Here is a 26551-nt window from a genome sequence, read left to right as displayed (position 1 = left end):
GAAGATCCCCTGGAGGAGGAAATGGCAACCCACTCTAGTAGTCTCGCCTGAAGAACCCCATGGATGGAGGAGACTGGTGGGCTGTATAGTCCATGGGGTCGCACAGAGTCAGACACGACTGAGCCCAGCACAGCACAGAAACAAGTGAGATGTCTTCTTATTTTCTAACCATGGTTGTTTTGCCCATTGCATCCTCATTTTAGAAAATTTGTAAAATGGATAAATATTTAATCATCTGTGTAATTTCCTCATACAGGGATCCACTGCTAACACTTTTATCATTTCCTTTTATTTCCTATGCCTATTTTGTGGAAGTTTGAGATACGGCTGTCAACAGCAATTAATATCTTTCTCTTTTAATGCTTCCCTTGTGGTTCAGCTGGTAAAGAATCCACCTACAATGTGGGAGACCTGGGTTTGATCCCTGGGGTGGGAAGATCCTCTGGAGAAGGGAAAGGCTACCCACTCCAGTATTCTGGCCTGGAGAATTCCATGGGCTGTATAGTCCGTGGGGTCGCAAAAAGTCAGACATGACTGAGTGACTTTCACTTTCACTTTCTCTTTTAATATCCTGCTCTTTTTACTTAGCATTAAAAGAATTTGCTAGAAATAGTACTAAGTTATTTGTGGCTCATTTTGACCTTCCGACTCCATAGGCAGAAGCTGATCAATGTCTAAGTTGAATAAATCAACCAAAGACCCTGAGATGTTGGCTCTTATTCCTCAAGAATCAGGGCCGTTTTGTGGGCCCATCAGAATTGTCCACTGAGGTAAACCCGGAGTGTGTCCTAACTCCCTTCATCTCATTCCTTAGTAACCCATCGATGAGCTATTCATGTCTCGTCATCCCAGCCCCTGAGAGAGAAAAGCAATTTAGCCTAGACAGACAATAGTTTGGATAATAAAGGCCCATGGAGGCAGCGTGTCTTGTTGGCTTATTATTGTCACAGTTGGATTACAAATAAAATCCTCTAAAACCCAAGTTAATATGTTAGATAGCTGCACCTCAAGCATTTAACCAGTTTGTACACAAAATGTCCCTTCAGATTGCCTCCAGTGGTAACGGTTTGTAGATGGTGCTTCCTGGAGGGTTCTGTAGGAGGCACTGTTGTCAAAACTGCCAGCACTTTTTCTAGGATCTTTGTGTGTATTTTGGAGCCAGGGAACGAGGGCAGTGAGCGGCTCTGCAGGCCCATGGCTTGTTGGGCTCCTCACTGTTCACAATAGGATTGTTTTGTCCTGAACAAGCTCGCCTGTTAGAGATTTCTGGAAGGGGGTGTGTATGTGTGCATGTAGTAAAATATACATAGCATAAAATTGATCATTTTAGCCATTTTTAAATGAGATTTAGTTATTTTTATTTGGAGGATAAATGTTTTACAGTGTTATGTTGGTTTCTGCCAAATATCAACATGAATCAGCCATAGGTATACCTATGTCACCTTCCTCTTGAACCTCCCCCACCATTTTAACCATTTTTAAGTTTATATTTCAGTGGATTACAGCATAGCCACCAGCACATTCATCTCCAGAAGAACTTCATCTTTCCAAACTGAACCTCTGTAGCCGTTAAACAAGAATAACATTATTAACTCTCCATTCCCCCAGTCTGGAGTTTTGTGTGTGTATGTTTTAATTTAGGCTTGATTTTTATTAACAGAAGACAATGTCAGTGGATGAATTAGATTTTCACTCAAGAATCTAATTTAAGTTGCTTAGCTAAAAATTGATTTTTATATATTCAATTCAAAAACAGATGGTGAATGATAATTTTACATATTTCTGGTATTGTTATTAGTGCTATTTGTCATGGTTTAGTTGCTTAGTTGTGTCTGACTCTTTGTGACCCCGTGGAATGTAGCCTGCCATGCTTCTCTGTCCATGGGATTCTCCAGACAAGAATACTGGGGTGGGTTGCTATTTTGTTCTCTAGGGGATCTTCCCAACCCAGGGATTGAATTTGTGTCTCCTGCATTGGCAGGCAAATTCTTTACCACTGAGCCACCTGGGAAGCCCCATTATTACTATTATTACAATGCTAATATGATGCTACTCTTATCACTATTATTAGAGCTGTTATTTTTCCTCTTACTATTACTGACCACTCTTACCACCATCCATTCTTCTCTGGCTTTCTGCGATAGCCTTCTCCCTGATCTCCCTATTTCTACTCCTGCCCCTTAATCATTCATTCTGATGTCTGTTTTTGATTATCCAACTAGATTAACTGGACCTTGGGTACTTTTTTAGTGAGTACAAATTTAAACTCATTAAGTGTATCAGAAGTATGACTTAAAAATTATACTGAAGTATAATTCTGTCTTTTGTTTCTCTCAAATGGATTTCTGTAACAAAGTAGAATCACAGAAAATTAAGAAGGTGCTCATATTCGCTTTTTACAAGAAAATTGAGTTATCTAGTGCAATTGCCACTGATTTTTTCAGGAATTACTGAAAGAAGCAATCTTAGGAATTTTGCCATTGTAACTCTTGTTAGGATTTTCTACTCTGATTTCATTGTGAGGACTCGCCAGAGCAGTTCACACATGTAATACCTGACTTTCTCCTGAGCGGGAGAATGTTTTTATGCTGTGGATACAAAATTGTGCTGTTTTCCAAAATTTTTTTCACGTTTTGTTGATAGAAAGCCAACAGCCAAATCTGTAGTCCATCTCATAGCCAAAAGGGATTTTTTAGCTTCATCCCTGACTCTGTTTTATGTCTCTATTCTTATTTTTCTTTCTTCTGCTTTTTTTTTTTTTTTGCATCCTTTTGGATATCTGAATCTCTTCAGTCACCTTACGTCCTTTCTACAATAAACATTTTCCATGTGTTTAAAACTTTCTCAGTGTCATTTTTAATTGATATATAATATCCCCTATGCTGTAATTTGACTATTTTGGGACAGTTATATTGTTTTCTCCTCCATACCCACATACTTTTTTTTGCTGTTATAAATAAGGCTGTGATAAATAGCTATGTGTGTGTGGACCTTAGTTACATTTTAGATCATTTCTTTATTTCTAAGGTTACAAATTCAAATTGCCTAGTTGCTTTCCAGAAAGTGGTACTGAAGGAATGTTCCAGTCAGTCAAAGGTAAGAAGAATACTCCAAGTGATATCCTAGAATTGTCAGAGTATAATGCACATGTCAGACTTCCCAGGTGGTAAGGAACTCACCTGCCAATGCAGGAGACGTAGGTTCGATCCCTGGGTCGGGAAGATGCCCCGGAGTAGGAAATGGAACTTAGATACTCTTGCCTCAAAATCCCATGAACAGAAAAGCCTGGTGGGCTACAGTCCATGGGGTTACAAAGAACTGGACATGACTGGCCAACTAGGCACATACACACACACGTACACACACACACAATGCCCATGTCAAGATAACGGTGGCGAGGTAGGCCAGTCCAGATCACTAAGGACCTGGATGCCTGGCTGAGGAGCCAGGGTTCGAGCCAACTTCTGAGGTACCTGCTGAGGAGTTCAATTTGTGTTTCATAAATAGCACGCTGGCAGCGTGTGGAGTGAGGCTTAAAGGGATCTGACTGGGGTCAGAGGAACCCGTTAGAAGATTCTGGCAAAGTCAAAGCAAGAAGTGCTGGAGGCCTAACTGGAGTGTTGGATTTGGACATGTAGGCAGAAGGATCTCGTCTAGTCAGAGGAGATTCAGGAGGTAAACCTAGCCTGAGTCAGCCATTTGGAATACTTGAAAATAGCTGCCCCTGTCAGATGGTGACTGATAGATACAACTGTATTTGTTTGCATTTAAAACCTGCTCATATCTTTCCGTTTGGATTCTAAACAATAGAAAAAAATCCAACAGCTAGCTCACTAAATACTGTAACAGAAGAAACATTTAAGAACCAGAACAGATTTAAACAGATTTTGTTTCTCACTAAAAAAAAAAAAAAAAAAAAAAAAAAAAAAACACTCGAGGACCAGTATTGGCTTATCTTTTTAAAATTTTCTTTTGAGTTATTCATCCCACAACAATCCCATAGCTGGGCCATTTAGGCAAGGTTCCATTTTGGATGGCCAGTCGTTAGATTCTGTAAGTGTTAGATTGTGTGAGAGCTGTGCTACCCTTTCTCTTTCTCCTTTCTTTGCTTTAGAAATGAGCCTAATTTTCTACTGTATCTGTATAAGAGATCTCTTTAATAATTCAGAACAAAGGATATATCATACTGTTTCCTTTATTTCTTCTCCTTTGAAACTTAAGTCTACAGTTTTACAAAGATCAGAACATGACTAACAGCGCTGGTGTTGAAAGAAATGAAATGGAGATTTAAATACAATAATACACCAGACTAAAAGGAGCAAACAGAATAAATGGTTACTGTTAAAGTAGAAAACAAATTAATAGAGAAGGAGCAGTAAAGCTTATATGTGCAAATCAGGGCAATAGATACACAATGTGCAAAGGAATTTCTCGTGACATTCCAGCCTCTGACTCAGAGAAATACTGAAAGGGGTAGGCCTGGAGATTTGGAAAAAGAATTTTTGAAGGCTGTTGAAAAGTCAAGGCCTAGATTTGGTCTTCTAACTCAGTGAATTCTCGGAAGGTCTGTTACATACCACATGTCTACAGTTGGCAAGAAGCTTATACTTCATCTTTGTCTGTCTACCCAAACAACCAACTGCTTTCCTTTCTCGTTTAATATGACTGACATATGTATATTTTTAACATGGATCTAATTATTGACTCCTCAGATAGCAAATTCATTAATTCTTCTCCCTAAGGACATGTGGTATTTTCCTTTACAAGAGAAACAGCTCTGGGAGAGATCTAGTAAAAAGCTATATGTGGTTCAGTGGCTAAGACTTCAAGCTATACCACTGAAGGGCCCAGGTTCAGTCCCTGGTAGGGGAACTAGATCCCACATGCCACACAGTAAGACCCGGCACAGCCAAGTAAATGAATAATTTTTTTTAAAAAAGATGCATGACAAACAGAAGAGGAATCCACTTGTAAAACTTTCTGAACAAACATGAATCCTCAGGCTCCCAGAGTGACTTGCCGGCTAAAGGACCACCATCCTTAAATTCAAATTAGTAAGATTTACAGAGCTAATGTAGGTGAAAGCACCATGCCTGTTGACGAGTGTGTGACTAACAGTGGCTTGTATCTGCTGGGCCTCTCTCTCTGCTTTTTTACTATGTATCAGAGAGTTTCCCTGTTCTTGTTGGATGCTTCCAACCAAACGCACCTGGACAGCTCATAGCCTCCCCTGCTTCCCCTGAAATTCTGATGTGGGACTCATATATTGGGTTCTTTAATGACAACCTAAGGCAGCATAACAATTGGGACTCTGATATTCATCTCTGAACTTAGGGCTCTCATTCATTCTCCCTGCCAGACACAACATGGTCATAACACAGAACATAATTTAAAGAAGAATTATAACTTGATGTAGACATAAGTGGAAACCATAATTACAGAAAACTAACCAAACTGATCACGTGGACCACAGCCTTGTCTAACTCAATGGAACTATGAGCTGTGCTGTGTAGGGCCACCCAAGACAGACAGGTCATGGTGGAGAGTTCTGACAAAACGTGGTCCACTGGAGAAGGGAATGGCAAACCACTTCAGTATTCTTGCCTTGAGAAGCCCATGAACAGTATGAAAAGGCAAAAAGGTAGGACACTGAGGGATGAACTCCCCAGGTCAGTAGGTACCCAATATGCTACTGGAAATCAGTGGAGAAATAACAACAGAAAGAGAAGAAGTGGAGCCAAAGTGAAAACAGTGCCCAGTTGAGGATGAGACTGGTGATGGGAGTAAAGTCCGATGCTGTAAAGAGCAATATTGCATAGGGACCTGGAATGTTAGGTCCATGAATCAAGATAAATTGGAAGTGGTCAAACAGGAGATGGCAAGAGTGAACATTGACATTTTAGGAATCAGTGAACTAAAATGGACTGGAATCGGCAAATTTAATTCAGAAGACCATTGTATCTACTACTGTGGGCAAGAATCCCTTAGAAGAAATAGAAGTGGCCCTCATAGTCAACAGGAGTCTGAAATGAAGTACTTGGGTGCAATCTCAAAAACGACAGAATGATCTCTGTTTGTGTCCAAGGCAAACCATTCAATATCACAGTAATCCAAGTCTATGCCCCAACCACTAATGCCAAAGAAGCTGAAGTTGAACAGTTCTATGAAGACGTACAAGATCTTCTAGAACTAACCCCCCCCCCCAAAGATGTCTTTTTCATCAGAGGGGATTGGAATGCAAAAGTAGAAAGTCAAGAGATACCTGGAGTAATAGGCAAATTTGGCTTTGGAGTACAAAATGAAGCAGGGCAAAGGCTAACAGAATTTTGCCAAGAGAATGCACTGGTCATAGCAAACACCCTCTTCCAACAAAACAAGAGAAGACTCTATACACTGACATCACCAGATGGTCAATACCAAAATCAGATTGATTATATTCTTTGCACCCAAAGATGGAGAATTTCTATACTGTCAGCAAAAACAAGACCAGGAGCTGACTGTGACTCAGATCATTAACTCCTTAATTGCAAACTTCAGACTTAAATTGAAGAAAGTAGGGAAAACCACTAGACCATTCAGGTATGACCTAAATTAAATCCCTTACAATTATACAGTGGAGTAACAAATAAATTCAAGGGATTAGATCTGATAGAGTACCTGAAGAACTATGAATGGAGGTTCATAGCATTGTACAGGAGGTAGTGATCAAAGCCATTCCCAAGAAGAAGAAATGCAAAAAAGGCAAAATGGTTGTCAGAGGAGGCCTTGAAAATAGCTGAGAAAAGAGAAGTGAAAGGCAAAGGAGAAAAAGAAAGATATATCCTTCTGAACGCAGAGTACCAAAGAATAGCAAGGAGAGATAAGAAAGCCTTCCTAAGTGACCAGCGCAAAGAAACAGAGGAAAACAATAGAAAAGACTAGAAATCTCTTCAAGAAAAGTAAAGATACCAAGGGAACATTTCATGCAGAGATGGGCATAATAAAAGACAGAAACAGTAAGGAGCTAACAGAGGCAGAAGATATTAAGAAGAGGTGGCAAGAATACACAGAAGAACTATACAGAGAAGATCTTCACGACCCAGATAACCACCATGGTATTATCACTTAACCTAGAGCCAGACATCCTGGACTGCAAAGTCAATTGGGCATTAGGAAGCATCACTATGAACAAAGTTAGTGGAGGTGATGGAATTCCAGCTGATCTATTACAAATCCTAAAAAATGATGCTGTGAAAGTGCTGCACTCGATATGCCAGCAAATTTGAAAAATTCAGCAGTGGCCACAGGACTGGAAAAGGTCAGTTTTCATTCCAGTCCCAAAGAAAGGCAATGCCAAAGAATATTCAAACTATTGCACAAATGTACTCATCTCACATGCTAGCAAAGTAATGCTCAAATTCTCCAAGTGAGGCTTCAATAGTACATGAACAAAGAACTGCCAGATGTTCTAGCTGGATTTAGAAAAGGCAGAGGAACCGGAGCTCAAATTGCCAACATCTGTTGGATCATAGAAAAAGCAAGAGAATTCCAGAAAAACATCTACTTCTGCTTCATTGACTACACTAAAGCCTTTGACTGTGTGGATCACAACAAATTGTGGGAAATTCTTAAAGAGATGGGAATACCAGACCATCTTACCTACCTCCTGAGAAATCTGTATGCAGGTCAAAAAGCAACAGTTGGAACCCAACATGGAACAATGGAGTGGTTCCAAATTGAGAAAGGAGTACATCAAGGCTGTATATTGTCACCTGGCTTATATGACTTATATGCAGAGTACATCATGCAAAATGCTGGATTGGATGAAGCACAAGCTGGAATCAAGATTGTGGAGAGAAATATCAATAGCCTCGGATATGCAGATGACACCACCCTTATGGCAGAAAGTGAAGAAGAATTAAAGAGCCTCTTGATGAAAGTGATAAAGGAGAGTGAAAAAGTTGACTTAAAACTCAACATTCAAAAAACGAAGATCATGGCATCCGTCTCATTACTTCATGTAAATAGATGGGGAAACAATGGAAACAGTGACAGACTTTATTTTCTTGGGCTCCAGAATCAGTGCAGATGGTGACTGCAACCTTGAAATTAAAAGATGCTTGCTCCTTGGAAGAAAAACTATGGCCAACCTAGACAACATATTTTTTTTTTTTAAGAAACATTTTAATTGAAACACAGCATATAAACAGAAAAGTACAGAAAACATAAGTATAGAGCTCCATGAGTTTTCCAAAAGTAACGAGCACTCTGATTAAGAAGCAAGATATTTCTAGCACACTAAAAGACCACTCATGCCCCAGCCAACTTCTTTCCCTCCACCCCAAGATAACCACTAGCATGACTTTCTGAATTCTATTGCCATAGATAACTTTTGCTTATTTTTGAACTTTATATAAATGGAGCAATGCAATATATACTGTTCTTTTCAATGTCGTATATGAGATCCATCCACATTATAGTAGATAGCAACACTTTTTTATGCTATGTAGGAACCTAATTGTTGAATTGCTGTGTCTTGAATCAGTTCTAATGAGATGGATGAAACTGGAGCCCATTATACAGAGTGAAGTAAGCCAGAAAGATAAAGACCAATACAGTATACTAACGCATATATATGGAATTTAAAAAGATGGTAATGATAACCCTATATGCAAAACAGAAAAAGAGACACAGATGTACAGAACAGACTTTTGGACTCTGTGGGAGAAGGCGAGGGTGGGATGTTTCGAGAGAACAACATCGAAACATGTATATTATCAAGGGTGAAACAGATCACCAGCCCAGGTTGGATGCATGAGACAAGTGCTCGGGCCTGGTGCACTGGGAAGACCCAGAGGGATTGGGTGGAGAGGGAGGTGGGAGGGGGGATTGGGATGGGGAATACGTGTAACTCCATGGCTGATTCATGTCAATGTATGGCAAAAACCACTACAATATTGTAGAGTAATTAGCCTCCAACTAATAAAAATAAATGGAAAAAAAAAAAGAATATACCAGACCCACACATATAGTAGTCTTAAAGAGGTAGAGTTAAAAATTAAAGCTCGGTCTGCCTAATTTACATTTTAATACAAATTCTAAATAGGCACTTTTGGTACATATTCTAAGACATTTGGTTTTAATTACAAAAGGTGACTTGAGAACTAATATTTTTCCCTAAAAGAAAAACTAACATACAAGTTTTCATTCTGGATTTTGTAGCTAAAGGAAAATTTTCTTCGATGGCTTGGTTGAATTCTACTAGTAATGTGTCTATGGCAGCATAACACCATAAAAAATAAATAAAATCACAAATTATGTTATATATTTTATCAATTTTAAAAAGTAATTGTAAAAATATTTCAAATAGACAACATATTAAAAAGCAGAGACATTACTTTACTGACAAAGGTCTGTCTAGTCAAAGCTATGGTTTTTCCAGTAGTCATGTATGGATGTGAGAGTTAGACCATAAAGAAAGCTGAACACTGAAGAACTGATGCTTTTGAACTCTGGTGTTGGATAAAGCTCTTGAGAGTCCCTGGGACAGCAAGGAGATCAAACCAGTCAACTCTAGAGGAAATCAGTCCTGAATATTCATTGGAGGGACTGATGGTGAAGCTGAAGTTACACTACTTTGGCCACCTGATGCAAAGAGCCGGCTCATTGCCAGGAAAGACCCCGATGCCAGGCAAGATTGAAGGCAGGAAAAGGCAATGACAGAGGGTGAGATGGTTGGATGACATCACCAATGCTGGGCAAGATTGAAGGCCAGAGGAGAAGGGGATGATAGAGGATGAGATGGTTGGATAGCATCACTGATTCGATAGACATGAGTTTGAGCAAGCTCCAGGATCTGGTGATGGACAGGGAAGCCTGGCGTGCTGCAGTCCCTGAGGTCACAAAGTGTCAGACATTTCTGAGTGACTGAACTGAGATGTGAATATCATTTTAATATTTGAAAACTTCAAAAATCAGAAGTTTTTCCAAAGCATTAAAAATAAACACTGGCCCCTTAAGATTTCTAACCGCAGGGACCCATCTAATTTTAAGAATGAGTCAAAGAACTGAATGTCTTTGTGAACAGGAGATTCCAAACTCTTTATGAGTAAAAAACAATTTACAAAACACTGTAATGTGATCAGGATTCCGACTCTGAGCTTTACAACTCGTGAAGTGGAAAACAAAGGGATGCTTTCTAGCCAGGCAGAAATGGCCTGTCCTGACTTTACCCTGCCGTGTCTGTTCCATATGCTTGACTAGAAACAGATTTTTTTCCAAGTTCGTTTTTCTAAAAAAATGATGTGTGCTGGCTGATTTTCATAAGATTTCACTTACCCTTTCATGCCCATGTTACAACCTTGAAAGTTTTTTAAAAAGTATGAAACAGCAGAGAAAACATTCATTTCTTTGCTAATTGTAAGAAATTTTGAAAAGGGTGAAAAGTAAAAAGAAGAAAAATAATAATCTCACCATCCAGAAATAATCATTCTTAATATGAGTATATTTAATTTTTATAATGTATGTGCATATATTAAATATTATAGAGTCAGGCCATTAATTCAGCTTTTATTTTACTTTCTCTACTCTTGAGAACGTATAAGTAAATAAATAAGTAAATAAAGTTATAAAGCAAGCATTTTCCTATAACTTTAGAAATTATCTTAAAATTTTTAGTGGTTGCATAATAGTCCATTATTGGGGTGTATTTAACTGCCCTCCCCACATTGTTCACCATTTAAACTGCCTCCAATTTTCATCATTATAAAATCATGACCTTACTTGTTTGTCTTTTTTTTCTACATTCATCCCATAGTATATATATACTCCTAACTAGAAGTTAACTTCCTGGGTCAAAAGTACTTTCCCAAGGATCTTGGTAAGTTTTGTCTAACTGCTTTCCTGAAAAGTGGTTATGATTTACACCCCACACCAGCAGGATGCGCTTGCATTAATGTTCTTTTGGAACCAAGAAGTGGTACCATTTTCAACCCTCTTTCTCATCTAATAGCCAAATACAAAGTAGCACTTCACTTTAATTCCTGTGTCCTTGATTTCTCTGAGCTATTGCACTTGAGTAAACGGAGCTCTTCATGTATGATATCTGTCAACTGAAAGAGTTTTCACAGTGTGAGAGCTGTGAGTTCAGTTTTCTTTGGGGTTTAATGAAGACATAGGCCAGGGGGCAGAAGGCCCTAGGGAACAGTGCTGAAGAGGTCGGGGAGGGAGGGGTCAGTGTCCACGTGATTCTGGTGAAGGGGGATGCATGCAGTCAAGCACACGTTTTGGCAGAAGTTTGATGCTAGCCACAAAGAGCAGATCTCTCCATTAATGATTTTAGTGCTTTTCTGTATATGAGAACATGCAAGGAATTGGGCTCATAAAATCTTCTTCTGGAAATATCAAACTGCCTGATGACTTGTTTTGCCAGTTTTTCCCAGAACACAGAGTACTTCATTCCTGATCTTTATCTTGAACTTCTTTTGAGGGAGTGTCGAAGGTTACCAAGTGGCTAGTGACTTCATTCTTGTGGAACCTGATGGCAAGAGACAATTTTTAATTGGTATAGCTAATGTAAATATAAACCATCATTGGTGGTAAGATGTTTCCTAATTTTAGAGATGTTAAAGTGGGAGAGGAAAATGATATGGCATACAACTGATAAAATGTGATATTAACTATTTTTAACACTTTGTTTTCATATTTTGGAAAATAGTGCTTTTTCTCATTTAAGTATTTTTAGTCTTATGCTTTTATATTAATAGAAAAAAGTTATAAAATTTATGAATTTTATCTCCCCTCCTTTTACTCTTTCTTTACCAAAAATATATATATACATAGTAAAACAACTGAGCAATTAAGTATATTTTCAGATTTCTCTGAAATTTATGTTGGTGTGGGCATCCCACTCATACTCATTATTTATGAAAAACATTATTTAAAAAACTCATTCTTTCAAGAACATAATTTTACATACTCTGCCAAATTAAAAGTTATATAGTGTGGTGGGAGTTTAAAATGGCACAAGTGCTTTGGGAATTTGTCAGTTTCTACTGAAGTTAAATATACACTATTCTCTAACCTAGCAATTTCACTGGTGGATATAATATCCTAGAGAAATGAATGCATACATTCACAGAAAGACTTGTACAAGAATGGTCATCATAGCAAATTTCATCATAATAACCAAAAAATAACCTCAAGGCCTAACAGCAGAAAAACCTATGGTTCAATCAAGGTACATTCATATAGTGAAATATTACTTAGCATTAAAAAGAAACATAGAATCAGATGTACATCAAAGCACAGATGAATCTGAAAGCATTATGTTGAGCCAAAAAAGCCAGGCAAAAAAAATAGATACTTATGATAATAATTATTATACCTATGATTCCATTTAAATGGAATTCAATCACAGGCAAAGTTAATCTTAGGTAACAAAATTTCTAATGATAGATTCGTGGCAGGGAGTGGGTATTGTCAGGTCAGGAGAAGGAGGGGGCTCTCTGGGGTGACAGAAACAGTCTCTATCTTCATCTGGGTAGTGTGTACATAAATATATACCTACTTAAGAAATCATCCAGCGTACTTAAGATTTATGCATTTTACTGTATATTAAGCCTTCACTTAAAAGAATGAAAGAGGAATTCCCTGGCTGTTCAGTGGCTAGGACTATACTCCTGCTACAGAGGGCATGGGTTCAATCCCTGGTCAGCAAACTAAGCCACACAGCACAGCCAAGCTAAGAAGAAATAAAATAAAATAATGAAAGCGATTTTACAGTACCAAAGAAACTGGCTGTGGACTTAAAAAAATCAACTTCATACATTAGTCAAAATTACATAAAATTTAAGTTCAGAGTTTGCTAATGTTGCTTTCTTATCATTTTTCTTTGATTACTTTGGATTTTTGTGTCTAAATTGCCAAAAATTAGCCATCACTTCATCTAGGGGATTAAAAGAAGGAAACATGATAGAGATGGCAGCTTTGGTCAATGTCTGATGTGTTATTTTCTGTTGTTATTTTCAACAGAGCAAATGCTTCAGAAAGCAGCCTTGAACCATAATAACCTTGTTAAACATGGCATTCTGACTTCAAATGTCCTGGTCCCCAGTTATACTCATCAACTAGACACTCGGGACGCATGCCAGCCAGCTCTGCTGCCCCAGCCAAACAATATAATTAGACCAGGGTCAAGTTTTAAGTACAGAGCCTCCCTCTGCCAGAACCCAAAGGAATGAGACGTGCTGTAAGAGGCCAGTTCTGCAATTCCCTCTGAAATTGCATTCCCAAAGGACTGATTTTTTCAGTAGCAGGAGGATCTGATGTGGCTTCTTAGTTCTTTAAATTTTGTTGGTTTTTCTTTAATGTTGTTTAAACTCCAAACAATGGACAAATGGCTGAAATAAGTGGCCATTTATTATAATACTTTGAAAAACATTCTACTGTTTACAAGGGTCTTTTACATGTAATGTCTATTTTACATCTCACAACAGCCTATAATAGAGTTAAGGCAGGGACCGTTAACACCCCTTTATTTGACTAAAAGAAAATCTTTACTCATGGGATCAGAGGGTCCAGAGCGCAACTAGGTTTCTGACTTCTGAGCCAGTACTCTTTCCAATGTACTGATAGCACTGCAATGCTATTGACACCTTAACCCCTCCTGCCCTCGCCCCCAGGTAACTCTCCCATGCATTCAACTCTCTGGGGCTATGGTTTTGGCTGAAAGTCTGCCTCAGGAACCCCCATCTCACTCTAAGTAAGCCAAATGTCTGAGAACCCTAAGGAATCCAGATCAAATCTAGCCCAGCTTTAAGGAATTTGCTTTCTCCACAATGATTCCAAGCTTGTTATTGTGGGCCTAAAAACAGACCAGCTCTTTTTCACAGAAGGGCAGTGTCTGTGCTAGTGAGGTGAGCCATAATTTACTTTATTGCCTTCTTTTTTTTCCCCTCTCCACCAGGTAAAACTGCTAGCGTAGCAGATGAGCTTGCCAAAACAAAGCAATTCTGTTTTTAACAACAGCCATAATATGGTTACGACTGGTTCTGTGTGACTTTGAAAAGCATGCTACTGGTTACAAAGGTCTTTTGCGTATATTATCTACTTGGCATCTTACAACAGCCTATAATAGAGTTAGGGTAGAGACCACTGGAGCTTCCCAAATGGTGTAGTGGTAAAGATCTGCCTACCAACTCAGGAGACACAAGAGACACGGGTGCAGTTTTGATCCCTGGGTCAGGAAGATCCCCTGGAGGAGGGCATGACAACCCACTCCAGTATTCTTGCCTGGAAAATTCTGTGGAAAGAGGATCCTGGTGGGGTACAGTCCATGGCATCACAAAGAGTCGTACACAATGGAGCAGACACACACACACACACAGGGACCATTTAGGCTGTAATTTAAGGAAAACCTTAACTCATAGAGTCAAAGGTCTTAAGTCCTCTCCTTTTCTTCTTTCTGCACCCCCCCCCCTTTTTGTAAATGATTTTTATATAACCTAAATAGGGGGAATCAGGGAAATGAATTTTCTCAAAATTGGTCCAAACATTTCAGACCAAGTCTAAGAGCAGAATCACCCCCACAGAGAGGCACTGGGCTGGTTGGGTGGAGTTTATCATAGGGAGAGGCTGGTGTCTACTTACCTGGCCCCGTAATACTGCATGGTCACCACAGCAAGGACTTTCTGAATAGGAGACAGAAAGATGAGACACCCATTGAATAAAGTCACTTGATGACAAGAAGTCCATGATCATAAGGAATAAGGGGAAGTCTGGCTCAAGTCCATGATTATTTTCCTCGTTGTTCATGCCTCCTTCTGCTCAGCCCGTCTACATGATTTCAGAGCACTGATTTGGACTCAACTTTTCCACTTTATTTTCTGTTCCTAGTTTTTCTTCTCTTTTTTTATTGGAGTATAATTGTTTTGCAATGTTGTGTTAGTTTCTGCTTTTCAACAAAGTGAATCAGCTGTGTGTGTAGCTTTCAATCCTGTTGAGTTTCTCATGCATATCACGATACCTCCACTGTGCCTTTTCTCGTGGAAATTCTTTCTCCTTGGATTTCTTTCCTCCAGCCTACAGAGTTCTTCCCAGAATTCAAGAATTCTTCCTTCCTTGAATTCTGTGGCGCTTCCACTTGTATGTGTTTATGATCTGTCACTTTGCATGTTATACTAACATCATTTAAAACGCTGTCACTATTATCCACTGAACACTAAGCATTTTACAAGCAAGTATAGAATCCTTAGAACAACCCCGTATGGTACTAGTCAGGACAGGCTAGGATTTGCTGCAGTAATGGTAACAACGACAAAACCTCCCAACTCTCAGTGGCTTAAAACAATGAAGATATCTTTCTTATGTTTTATATATGTCAGCAAGGAGAGTCTGCTGATGTAGGCTGACAAAGCAGTTTCCATCTTGAACAATGTGCACTGACAGCTCAGTAATTAAATGCCATCGCCTGAAGTGAAATCTGTTATTTCTCATCATAATCTATTGACCAGAATTAGGCACATGGCCATAGCCTGTGATAGCCTGTACTCTTCTTGTGAGCCTAAAGATGGAGAACCAGCAGATGGGATGAGCAGTGTTCATGAGTGCCTCAGATAGGTACTGTTATCATCCTCACTTTGTAAATGAAGAAGCTAAGGCTAGGAGAAGTCAAAGAGTTATTCCAAAATAGTCAGCCAAGATTCAAAATGAAATCCGCTTTGTCCCCAGGCCTGAGTTTGTAGGCTCCACACAGTATCAGCTGTACATCTTCCTATCAGCCTGTCAACTCTATATTTAAAATCCTTCACCGGGGCTTCCCTGGTGGCTCAGTAGTAAAGAATACTCCTGCCAGTGCAAGAGACATGGATTTGATCCCTGATGCAGGAAGATCCCACGTGCCACGGAGCACCTAAGCCCACCGGTGCACCACCGCTGTTGAGCCTGTGTTCTAGAGCTCAGAGCTGCAACTGCTGACCCCACATGCCACAACTGGTGAAGCCCCCGTGCCCTAGAGCCTGTGCTGCTCAGCAAGAGAAGACACCACGGTGAGAAGCTCACTCACCACAACTAGAGAAAAGCCCGTGCAGGAACGAAGACCCAGCATAGTCATAAATAAATAAATAGATTTTTTTAAAGACTTAAAAAATAAATAGATCACCTTACCAATAGCAGGCATGCCTGATTCATCGAGCACCATGTTCTGCAGAAAGTACGACCATATAACTGTTACACATTAATGAATTGTCATTCTGTGTTGATTTTCCTACTTTTTTTCCAGAATTCAGCATTCCCAGTAGTGAGTTCTAGTATCCGTTTTAGACTCTCTTTAACAATATGCAGAAACACTGTTGTTCAGACTCTCTCCTGTGTTATTAAGGAATCCACATTCCATACGACACTATGCTAGAGTGCCGCCATGTCAGAAAGGCTCTTTTCTCCATAACAAGGTTGGAGATTAAACCCACTGGTTTGCATAGTACAGCACAATAGAAAACATAGAGAAATTTCATGATACACTGAGTGCTCGGGTTACTGGTTCTGGAACATAGGCATAACATTTGGGCCAAAGATAATGCACAGAAGTAGTCAGTGATTTCCCTGTGTTTTTCAAAGCTATGGCAGTCAAGATTCTGCTGAAGTTCTCATTGAATTGACCTGATTTTAAGAGCATGTTTGGAGTGAAATCCTACTTTAGAAAATCAATGAGGGCACTTTAAATTTTCTTCCTCTGGGTAGGAATCAGGGACATTTCTCCTAAGCAATATTCATTACACTGTCTGGGCTCAGTTGACATTCTATAAGTGTCATCGCCAGTGCAATTTGGTCTTTCTAACTGAGTGACCTCGGTAATGCCTGTGCCCAGATCCATAAATTGATGATCTTGAAATGAGATTTGCATGGGGGGAATGGCCTGGTGTGATGTCGCCCAGACAGTCTGGGCAGAATATGGGCTCACCAACCGCATAAATGTCCTCATCAGGCCCCCAGAAGAAGGCAGGGTTCTTTCATATTTTAAGAGTCGATAAAAATTAAGGAAAGTGCTTTGTAAGCTCTACTATAGATAACTCACTGGCAAGGAATAAGAACTCAATTACTGTTAGTTAAATAATAACACTTCAGCTTCTTAATTGCCAGGTAATGTGCTTTTGTCCTCTTTTCTGTTTAACAACTTATATTTATTTTCACTTTGAAGACATAAATCTAAACTGAAACCTTTTTTTAAACTAGATCAAGAAGGTTATGCATTTCAAAATTGATTTTACTCTGCCATATTGCCCTCACAAAAGGTTCGATCAATTTACATTCCCACCAAAGTACATAAGACTGTGTACACCATTGCCAACGTGAGCTATTATTGAATTTAAAAATAAATGCCAATTATGAATGAATAAGAATTATCTTGTTTAATTTTTGTTTTTCTGATTTTAGTTATTAGGTAGCATATTAAAGAAAAAAAAGCAGAGACATCATTTTGCCAACAATGGTCTGTATAGTCAGAGCTCTTCATATGTTTTGGATATTGGCTCCTTATCTGATACCTGAATTGCAGATATTTTCTCCTATTCAGAAAGTTTTCTTCTTATTCTTTTTTTTTTTTTTTTTGATGGCTTCCTTTGCTATGCAGAAGCTTTATTATTTCGTGTAGTCCCGCTTGTTTATTTTGGTTTCTGTTTCTTTTGAGTTTGTTGTCAGATTTAAAAAACTTATCTCTAAAACCTATGTTAAGGAGCTTATCACTTACATTTTCTTCTAAAATGTGGAGTTTTAGGGTTTCAGGTCTTACATTCAGGTTTATTTCCTCTGAGTTCATTTTTATATCTGCTATAAGATAGTTGGAGTTTCATCCTTTTACATGTGACTGTCCAGTCTTCCCAACAGCCTTTATTGAAGAAGCTGTCCTTTTTGAACTGTATGATCTCAACTCCTTTGTCGTAAGTTAATTGGTCATATATATGTGGATTTATTCTGAGCTCTCTGTTCTGTTGTATTGGCCTATGTGTCTATTTTTATGCCAATGCCATTCTAATTACTATACCTTTGTGATATAGTTTGAAATCAGGCAATGTGGTGCCGCCAGCTCTGTTCTCTCTCAGTGTTTCTTTTGGCTAATTGAGGGGGAGTGGTGGCTCCATAAAGATTTTAGGATTATTTGTTCAATTTCTTTGAAAAATTTCATTGGAATTTTGATAGAGATTGCACTAAATCTGTAACTTGCTCTGGGTAATATGGACATTTGAACAATACTGACTCTTCCAATCCATAAGCAAGGAATATCTTTCTGTTTATTTGTGTCTTCTTCAGGGTCTTTCAATATGGAGTCTTTCATCTCCTTGGTTAAATTTATTCCTAAATATTTTATTCTCTTTGATGCAGTTGGAGATGGTATCATTTTCTTAATTTCTCCCTCCAATAGTTTGTTATTCATATGTAGAAGTGCAGCATATTTTTGAGCATTGATTTTGTATCCTGCAACTTTACTGGATTCATGCATTCTAACAGTTTTTGAAGCAGTCTTTAGGGTGCTTTATATATCATATCATGTCATCTGCAGACAGTGACAGTATATTTCTTCCTTTCCAATTTAGATGTCTTCTTTTTCTTGTTTAAGTGCTCTGGTTAATACTTTCAATACTATGTTGAATAAAAGTGGCTAGAGGACATCCGTTCAGCTTTCACTGTTGAATATGATGTTAGCTGTGAGTTTGTAACATCTGGCCTTCATTATGTTGAGATACTTTCCCTCCATAACTGCTCTGTTGAGAGTTTTTCTCATAAATGTTGTATTTTGTAAGATGCCTTTTCTGCATTTATTGAGATAATTATTTGACTTTTCTCCTTCATTCTGTTACTGCATTTCTAGAAATTAATTCATTTCTTCTACATTATTCAATTTGTTGGCATATAATGTTTACAATATTTTCTTACCATCATTTGTACTTCTGTGGTTATCAATGGTAACATCATCTCCTACATTTTTTTATTTTATTTCTTTGGATTCTCTCTCTTTGTTACTTGATGAATCTAGCTAAGAACTTGTAAATTTAGTTTATCTTTTCGAAGAACCAGCTCTTAGTTTCATTGATCTTCTCTGTTGTCTTTTTAACATTTGTTTCTACTCTAATCTTTATTATTTCTTTCCTTTTACTAACGTTTGAGCCTCATTTGCTGTTTGTGTTCTCTGTCCTTCATTTGTAGTAAAAACCCTCTGTCGGGTTATAGCGAACTGTTCCTTCAGAGTGTTGTCAATTAAAGGACATTGTCAGAAAACATAAAAAGCTGAATGACAGGCAACTTAAATTACTTGCCAGGGATCGCAAAGCTAAGCAGGGGTCTTCAGTCCCTGAAACTGAAGCATATACTCAGCTGCTGCAGCATATGTAAGAAAACAGAGTAGGCAGAAAAAGAAAAGAAACCAACTCTCCTTGGCAGAGTGTGGAGGAAAAGGGTGGGATGTTCAAGGAAGAGAAGGGACATCTGAGCTGTGACTTGCTTGAATTATGAGCAAGATTTGCCATACCAAAATAAAATTTTTTAATTGAGAAGAACACTGCGGAGTGATGGTGACAATGTGGGGTAAACATGGGGGTGGACAGAAGAGGTGACAAGGACCAGATTGAGTGAGCTTTCTTTGTGTGCTCTGGCTTTGTGTTGCAGGCAGTGGAACAGCTGAAGCGTTTCCAGTGTGGGGAGTGATGTATTTGTATTTTAGAAAGCTCAGGCAGGAAAGAGAAACCAGACCACATTGGGAAGAGCCTTGGGAAAAGTGGATATTTCTTTCTATGGCACTTCATGATAAAAATCTGAAAATTGGTGCAGAGTTGCCAAGTAACATTCACCAGATTTACTGGGCAGTGGAGAATGAGGGAGAACAGAACGTTTCGAGACCAGTTTTACCATCTTCTGGAAACACCTCGAGCAGACTGATAGCTAAGTGTTGATCTGATGAAGCCAGTATTTGACAGCGTTTCTCTGCTATAGCCAAGTGAATACACTTAAGGCAGATGACTTTTCTGCTGCTTTTGCTCAGGCCCTAACAGTCTGTAACTGGGCCACTGCCCTCCTGAAGCTGGAGCACAAGACATACCTACACCGAGAAAGAATAAAACTTTGAATTCCTCCAACTCCCCTGTCTTGCTCATGACAATTCAATGCAGAGAGGAAGGACAATAGAGTGTAGATTTGGGTACAGACACTGACAGTAGGACTAGGTTTGGGTCCCAGTGCTGCAGTTTATCCTGGAGAAGGAAATGGCAACCACTCCAGTACTCTTGCCTGGAGAATCCCACGGACAGAGGAGCCTGGTGGGCTACAGTCCATGGGGTCGCAGAGTTGGACACGACTGAGCAACTAAACAGCAACAGCGACTGCAGTTTATTAGCTCTTTGGATAATTTAATTTACTTTAACCAGATTCAGCTTCCTCCTCCGTAAAATGGGAATAGTAATTTCTACCTCACAGGGCTGTTGTGAATTAATCATATATATAATATGCTTGGTAGCTTTCAGTAACCAGCAGATATTGTTTATTAATTAAATTCATGTTTATTAATTAAACACTGACTCTTAATTCATTAACAACTTTGCAAAGAAGATTCAGAGCTCTGAAGAAACATTTTGACTCCCCATAGAAACATGGGGGTTCGATCCCTGGGTGGGGAAGATCCTCTGGAGAAGGAAATGGCAACCCACTCCAGTATTCTTGCCTGGGAAAGTTCATGGACAGAGGAGCCTGGCTGGTTATAGTCCATGGGGTCGCAAAGAGTCGGACACAACTTTAGTGACTGAACACGAACAGAAGCACTGGATAGATCTTATTTAAACACGTTGCCTAGAAGAGTGGAATTCTGTGGTCCATGAATGACTCGAATTCTATGAGCATTATTTCATCAAGGGGAATGAAACAGCTTGCATTGGTGCCAAAAGGAAAGCCCCAGGATCTAAAAAGAGGGTGGATATATGGGTATGTATAACCAATTACCTTTGCTGTTCACCCAAAACTAACACAACATTGTAAATCAACTCTACTCCATGAAAACCATTTTTAATAAAAAAAATTAATTAAAAAAAGAATCAATAGATGTGGAAACAAGTTTAGCAACGATTTTGTCATTACTGGCCCCCAGATTGAGAACTTTCGTGATTGTCTCATTCAGAATCATCTCAGCATTGTGATGCAGTTGACATGGTCTTTTGTCAGAGCTTTGAAGAACTCTTTATGAGAGGTGCGTTTCTCTTTGGTGAGTAAGGAAGGAGCGGTGTTTTGGCCACCTGTCAGTTGTACTTGGTCAGGAGTGTCGGGAGACGGATTATCATCCTGTTGTTCCTTCCTGTGAACTTTGTCAGGCAGTCTTTGTTGAAGCCTGTGAGGGAACAGCACCCGGCTATGACTCTTACCAACAGGACGAGCTGAGACAGACTCTGCCTTAGAGATGTTTATTAGACTTCGTGCATTTCGCGAAACTCCAGATTTTCTCCCTATCCTTTTGCTTATTTAGTCTGGTGACTAATATTTTCCTCTCCATATGAGAGGGGAAAAAATCCTTTGGCAATCCCATTTATAAGAATATAGTCTTCCTATTTGGCCAACCCTAAAAATATGGTACCAGGAATAAATGAATGTTAGTTAATGAGTATTCATTAATAACCAGCACGATCACTCTGTGTATCATTTCAGCAGTTTTTGTTGCCCTTAGTTCTCCCTTTGATTTTTTTTTTCATTTGCAGTTACTTGCTTTTAGCGTTAGAAAGTTTAAAGTAGAAATCAGAGTGATAACATAATATCTAAAAACAAGATGTAATAGTGGTATTAATAGGATAAATGGTAGCTTACAATTAAGGAGGGCCAGGACTTAATGGTTTAAGCTTCATGGGTGTTATTTATTTCCTGTCTCTCTCTCATATACACACACAGACTCGATCACTCACGAACTCCATACCTCTAAAATATAAAATTTGATTGGGAAAAGGATTAAAGTCTTGGAGAGCTAAGGCTTGCCTAAGATCAAACAGCCAGAAAACAGTGGATCCCAGATAGTGGCCTTTCAATGACCTTTTCTGTTGCAACTCCCAGGGAACCTCTGAAGCACTGTGGTACTGCCTTGAAGGAAGAGACCTTGTCTTATTCATCTCGGTACCCAGCTCCTAGCTCAGAACTGAACGAACAAGAGGGTGACGTCGCTAACACTTTATTTTAGGAAGATAAATCTGGCAAGGATGAGTGGGATGAAAAGAACAGGGAAAGACTGGTGGCATGACGAGCAGTTCTGATGTTATTACTACCATCCAGAAAGAGAGTTAATGAGATCATGAATGAGGGGGCAGCATGGGGAGAAGAAAAGAGGCAATGAAGGTGGGAAAGGTTTAGAAAGAATGCATTCATGGACTTGATGGCCATGAGCAGGCAGTGAGCAGTGCCAGCCTTTTGATAAATATCCATTCATGTAGGAAATATTTCTGGAGCATCATCTGTGTGCCAAAATCTAGTCTAGTTTCTGGGGATCCAACAGTGAATTAGGCAAATGAAAGTTTTTGCTCTCAGAGAGCTTATAGTCTCATTTTAGGATGTACCAGTCAGAGTCCTCCAGATGGCCACTGTACCCCACTATATATTCTCAAGGAATTGGCTTTCCTGATTATAGGGCTGGTGAGCCTGAAATCTGAAGGCCAGGTCTACTGGCTGGAAATGCTGATCAGGGACTGATGCTGCCATCTTGAGGTGGTTTTTTCCTCCTCAGGGAAACCAGTTTTGTTTGGTCTTAAGGGGCTTCCCTGGTGGCTCAGATGGTAAAGCGCCCGTCTGCAATGCGGGAGACCTGGGTTCAATCCCTGGGTTGGGAAAATCCCCAGGAGAAGGAAATGGCACCCCACTCCAGTATTCTTGCCTGGAATTCCATGGACAGAGGAGCCAGGTAGGCTGCAGTCCATGGGGTCGCAAAGAGTCAGACATGACTGAGAGACTTCAGTTTTACTTTTCACTTAAGGCTCTTCAACTGATTGCTCAGGCCCACCTGGATTATTTAGAATAATCTCCTTTACAGTAAATCAACCCTCTGCATACAAACGAGTTCTGTTCCAAGAGTCATTTGTTAAGTCCAATTTGTTCTAAGTCCAACGAAGTTAGCCTAGGTACTCAGCTAACACAAATGGAGGGCAGTCTGCAATTTCACTCACCCCTGACGGTGATGGAATGCACTTCCTCATCTTTGAAAGTTCGCAACTGGAAGGTTCGTATGTAGGGGACTTACTGATATAAAGTCAGATTGTAGGTATGAATCCCGTCTGCAGAATACCCTCAGTTAGTGTTTGACTGAATAACTGATGCTTTAGCTGACCCAAGCTGACCCATAAAACTGACCCTCCCAGAGGAGATGGAAGAATGAGCAGTGCAGAGCGGGAGGTCACCTAGGGTGGTAAGGACTGACTCTTGTGCCTGGCAGACTCAGAGAGGGATAGGGGTATCTTTACCATACAGACGAGGCAGATGAGACTTGGGGACTTACTTAGACTGAAACAGCTGATTGGCCCTGCTGTCTTTCTGTCTCCAGCATATGTGCAGGAAACACCACGGAGCCTGCCCTCCCAGGGACAGTCAAAGAGACCAGAATATTTGACATTTTACCAGGAGCAACATCAGTGAGTGAGCACATTTAGATTAGGAACTTGTTTTCTGAATGTAGAGCCTGCACGTAGAGAGGTTGGTCATTGCTTGGGGTGAGGGGGTACAGAAAGTGTAAGTGTGTTAGTCACTCAGTCCTGCCTGACTCTTTGCAACCCCATGGACTGTGTAGCCTGCCAGGCTCCTCTGTCCATGGAATTCTCCAGGCCAGAATACTGGAGTGGGTAGCCATGCCCTTCTCCAGGGGATCTTCCCCACCCAGGGATCAAACCCAGGGGTGTGGGGTACAGAATGCTTTGTCCAGCATCAGCCCCTTCGTCCCACTGCTGCACTGGGACAGGCAGTCTTTCTGTGCCCAGGTCGGGGCTTTTGTACAAGCCATTCGTTTTGCCTAGAAGACCCTTCTTCCTCCCCCCTCCCCTTCACGTGGACCATGTCTGTGTAAGCCTTCAGATCCGAGCTTCAGCACGTCATCATGGAAACTCTCTGTGCATCCAAACTAGGACCCATCTCCGGTTACAAGCTCCCCTCACCCCCTGCTAACACCATGTTCTTCTAATGAGGTATACAGCACTGTTGTCATGAAGTAGCTTATTTCTATCTTACTAGTGTCTGCCTCTCCTGTTACACTCCCAAAGAAAAGGAACCAAATCACTATCGTGCAGATTTCCCAGCGAGGACACAGTTCTTAGCAGATATTACTTGTCAGATGGATGCATGGATAAAGGAATGAATGAATGTGATGTGTTTTCTTCTACTCAGGGCATCCGGAGGGCATCTAAACAATCACCTGGAAACACAGGGCACGTCAGGAGGCTCCTCTCTGTTTCCCAATCCCTAATTTGATCGTTTCCTGTCCACTGCCAGTCCCAGCCTTGGCACATGGATTCTTCCCCATGTCACTTTCAGAAGTGGTGGTGCTTCTTGAAGTCTTCTATGATTGGAGAGGTCCTTTGTAAGCATTTGAGCCTAAAGCCTTCTAACACAAAACTCTTAGAATCGTTAGATCAATAGAACACGTGAGGGAAGCGCGTGGAAGGATTCCAGGAATGGTGCAAGGTTGAGGAGTCAGGCATGGGTGGCATGTCCTAAAGATGCACACATACTTAACACGGATGTTTCTCTCTCTTCTTGCCCCAGGCAGGAAGTTGTGACTACTTCTGCCTGTGGTCTGGAGTCTCATGAGACTTCCATGAGAAGACAAGCTTCTGACTCGAGCAACCCCTGATATCTCTGAGTGGGCTCCTGTGAGCCAAGTTGAGAGGAAGTTAGGAGCCTCTACCCCCGTACCTACTAAATGCCTCCCCCTTATCCTGCCACGCAGAGGAAGGCTCCTGAGGGTGGGCATGTGAGGCCGAACAGTAAAGCTTACGGTACCGCTCACCTGGTTTCTGACCTAACAGCCACCAGTCTTAACAGCTTAAAATCTCACCCGTGCTGTGAATTGCTTCCAAGAGCTCTTCTGCCCTTTGTGAGTCGCCCAAATATCAGTGGAAATGAGGCTTATTTTGTGGTTTTTTTCTGATGGTGGGACAAGACATTTGGGACTGATTTAAAAGTGACCACTGTCAAGTTATCCCAGAAGGGTCTGAGCAAGTTTCTCCCTTGCCTTCTTTCCATTAAAAGGTCTTTCTATCCAGAAAAATCTCTCTGTTTCTACGTTCTCTGTCTTTTCTGAACCTTGGAAGTCTTGGCTGCAATTCGTAGATGACCCTCCTGAGAGCCAGACAGATGCTGACTCTATGACCGCAGGATGTAACAGAAAGCATTATCGGCCCGGGTGTTCGGAGGCGGAGGTCCCGGAGTCTTGGCTCTGCCGCTGAGCGGTGCATGACTTTGGACAAGTCTCCGGGCTGGAGTGGACGCGGTGCTCTCCGCAGTTACCGCCACGCTAAGATGTATGGTTCTCATTGCAGGCATCTTTTCCACAAGTCCTGTGTTGACCCCTGGCTCCTAGACCATCGCACCTGTCCCATGTGCAAGATGAACATTCTTAAAGCCCTAGGGATCCCGGTAAGCACAGTACAGCCTACAGCCTCATCGTGTCTGTCTCTCCACGTTTCCCACTCAGCAGGGGGACAACAGCACCCCGGGTTTCTGTGTCCCCTCGACCCCGGGCAGTGGCGTCACGTGATGAGGGCCTGGGAGCGCTTTCCCACATCTGGACACATTCCTCCTCTCCCTTCGTCTCCATCTGAGAACATCGTGCCCCTCCCACCGTGTTTGTTGTTTTTGTCTGTGGCTCGAGAAGCTGCCTGAGCAGCTCACGGGGCTCCTCTTCTGGGCTGCAGTGGGTGACAGCAGCTGGGACACCAGCAGAGGCCAGGGGTACCCTGATGACCCTCTTGTCATTTACCTGCACCGTCATCAGGCAGACCCAGCCGCCACACTCTCCCCACCATCGCCCAGCTTCCAGAGGAGACAAACTCTTCCGGGCAAGGGGCAGAGAGGTCAGCCTCTGGGCATCTGGCTCCATGGCCTCTGCTAAACTCAGATCTCTGCGAGAGCTTGAGAGAGCAGGAAACCAGAGCCAGAAGCCCTAAATTCCCATGCTCCCATCAAATTGGCGCCCTCAGTTACATGTTTTAGCAAACGTAGTCTCACCGAGTGCACACCACATCCCCCAGCAGGCTGGCTTGATGCTCCAGGGAAGGACTTTCCCGGGATCGTATCGAGTGAAGGCCATGGGCTTGGTGGTTGGTGAGACACCAGCTGCTGTCAGGAGGGCGGGAAGCAAGCCAGGCCACCAGACCCAAGGGCTGCGGAGAGATGTGAAAACAGCATCGGTGCCGTCTAAGAGAAGCTAGACCAGCAGGATAGAGACCCTCTTCCCCCTCACCCCCTCCGCTTTGCTGCAGCCTCCCTCTTGTCACTCCTCACTACTCATGGCAGATAATAAATAGTTTTTAAAGTCCCAAGATGTCACTGAGGAAGAAAGGATCAGCTCAGATATCAA

The 26551-nt window shown here is 40.9% G+C and overlaps 1 protein-coding gene across 1 annotated transcript in view; it reads left to right on the top strand.

The window, feature by feature from the left end:
• RNF150 (ring finger protein 150) overlaps positions 1 to 26551 on the top strand; it is a 262831-nt gene that overhangs the window by 177677 nt on the left and 58603 nt on the right. Inside the window, exon 5 of the mRNA XM_065903883.1 lies at positions 25512 to 25608. Coding sequence (XP_065759955.1) covers positions 25512 to 25608 — 97 coding nt within the window. The remainder of the gene's footprint in view (positions 1 to 25511; positions 25609 to 26551) is intronic.

The sequence above is a fragment of the Muntiacus reevesi genome, chromosome 13 (genome assembly GCF_963930625.1).
Source record: "Muntiacus reevesi chromosome 13, mMunRee1.1, whole genome shotgun sequence".
Taxonomy (NCBI): domain Eukaryota; kingdom Metazoa; phylum Chordata; class Mammalia; order Artiodactyla; family Cervidae; genus Muntiacus; species Muntiacus reevesi.
The sequence above is the reverse complement of the archived record's forward strand: the minus strand, read 5'-3'. Positions and strand labels throughout refer to the sequence as shown.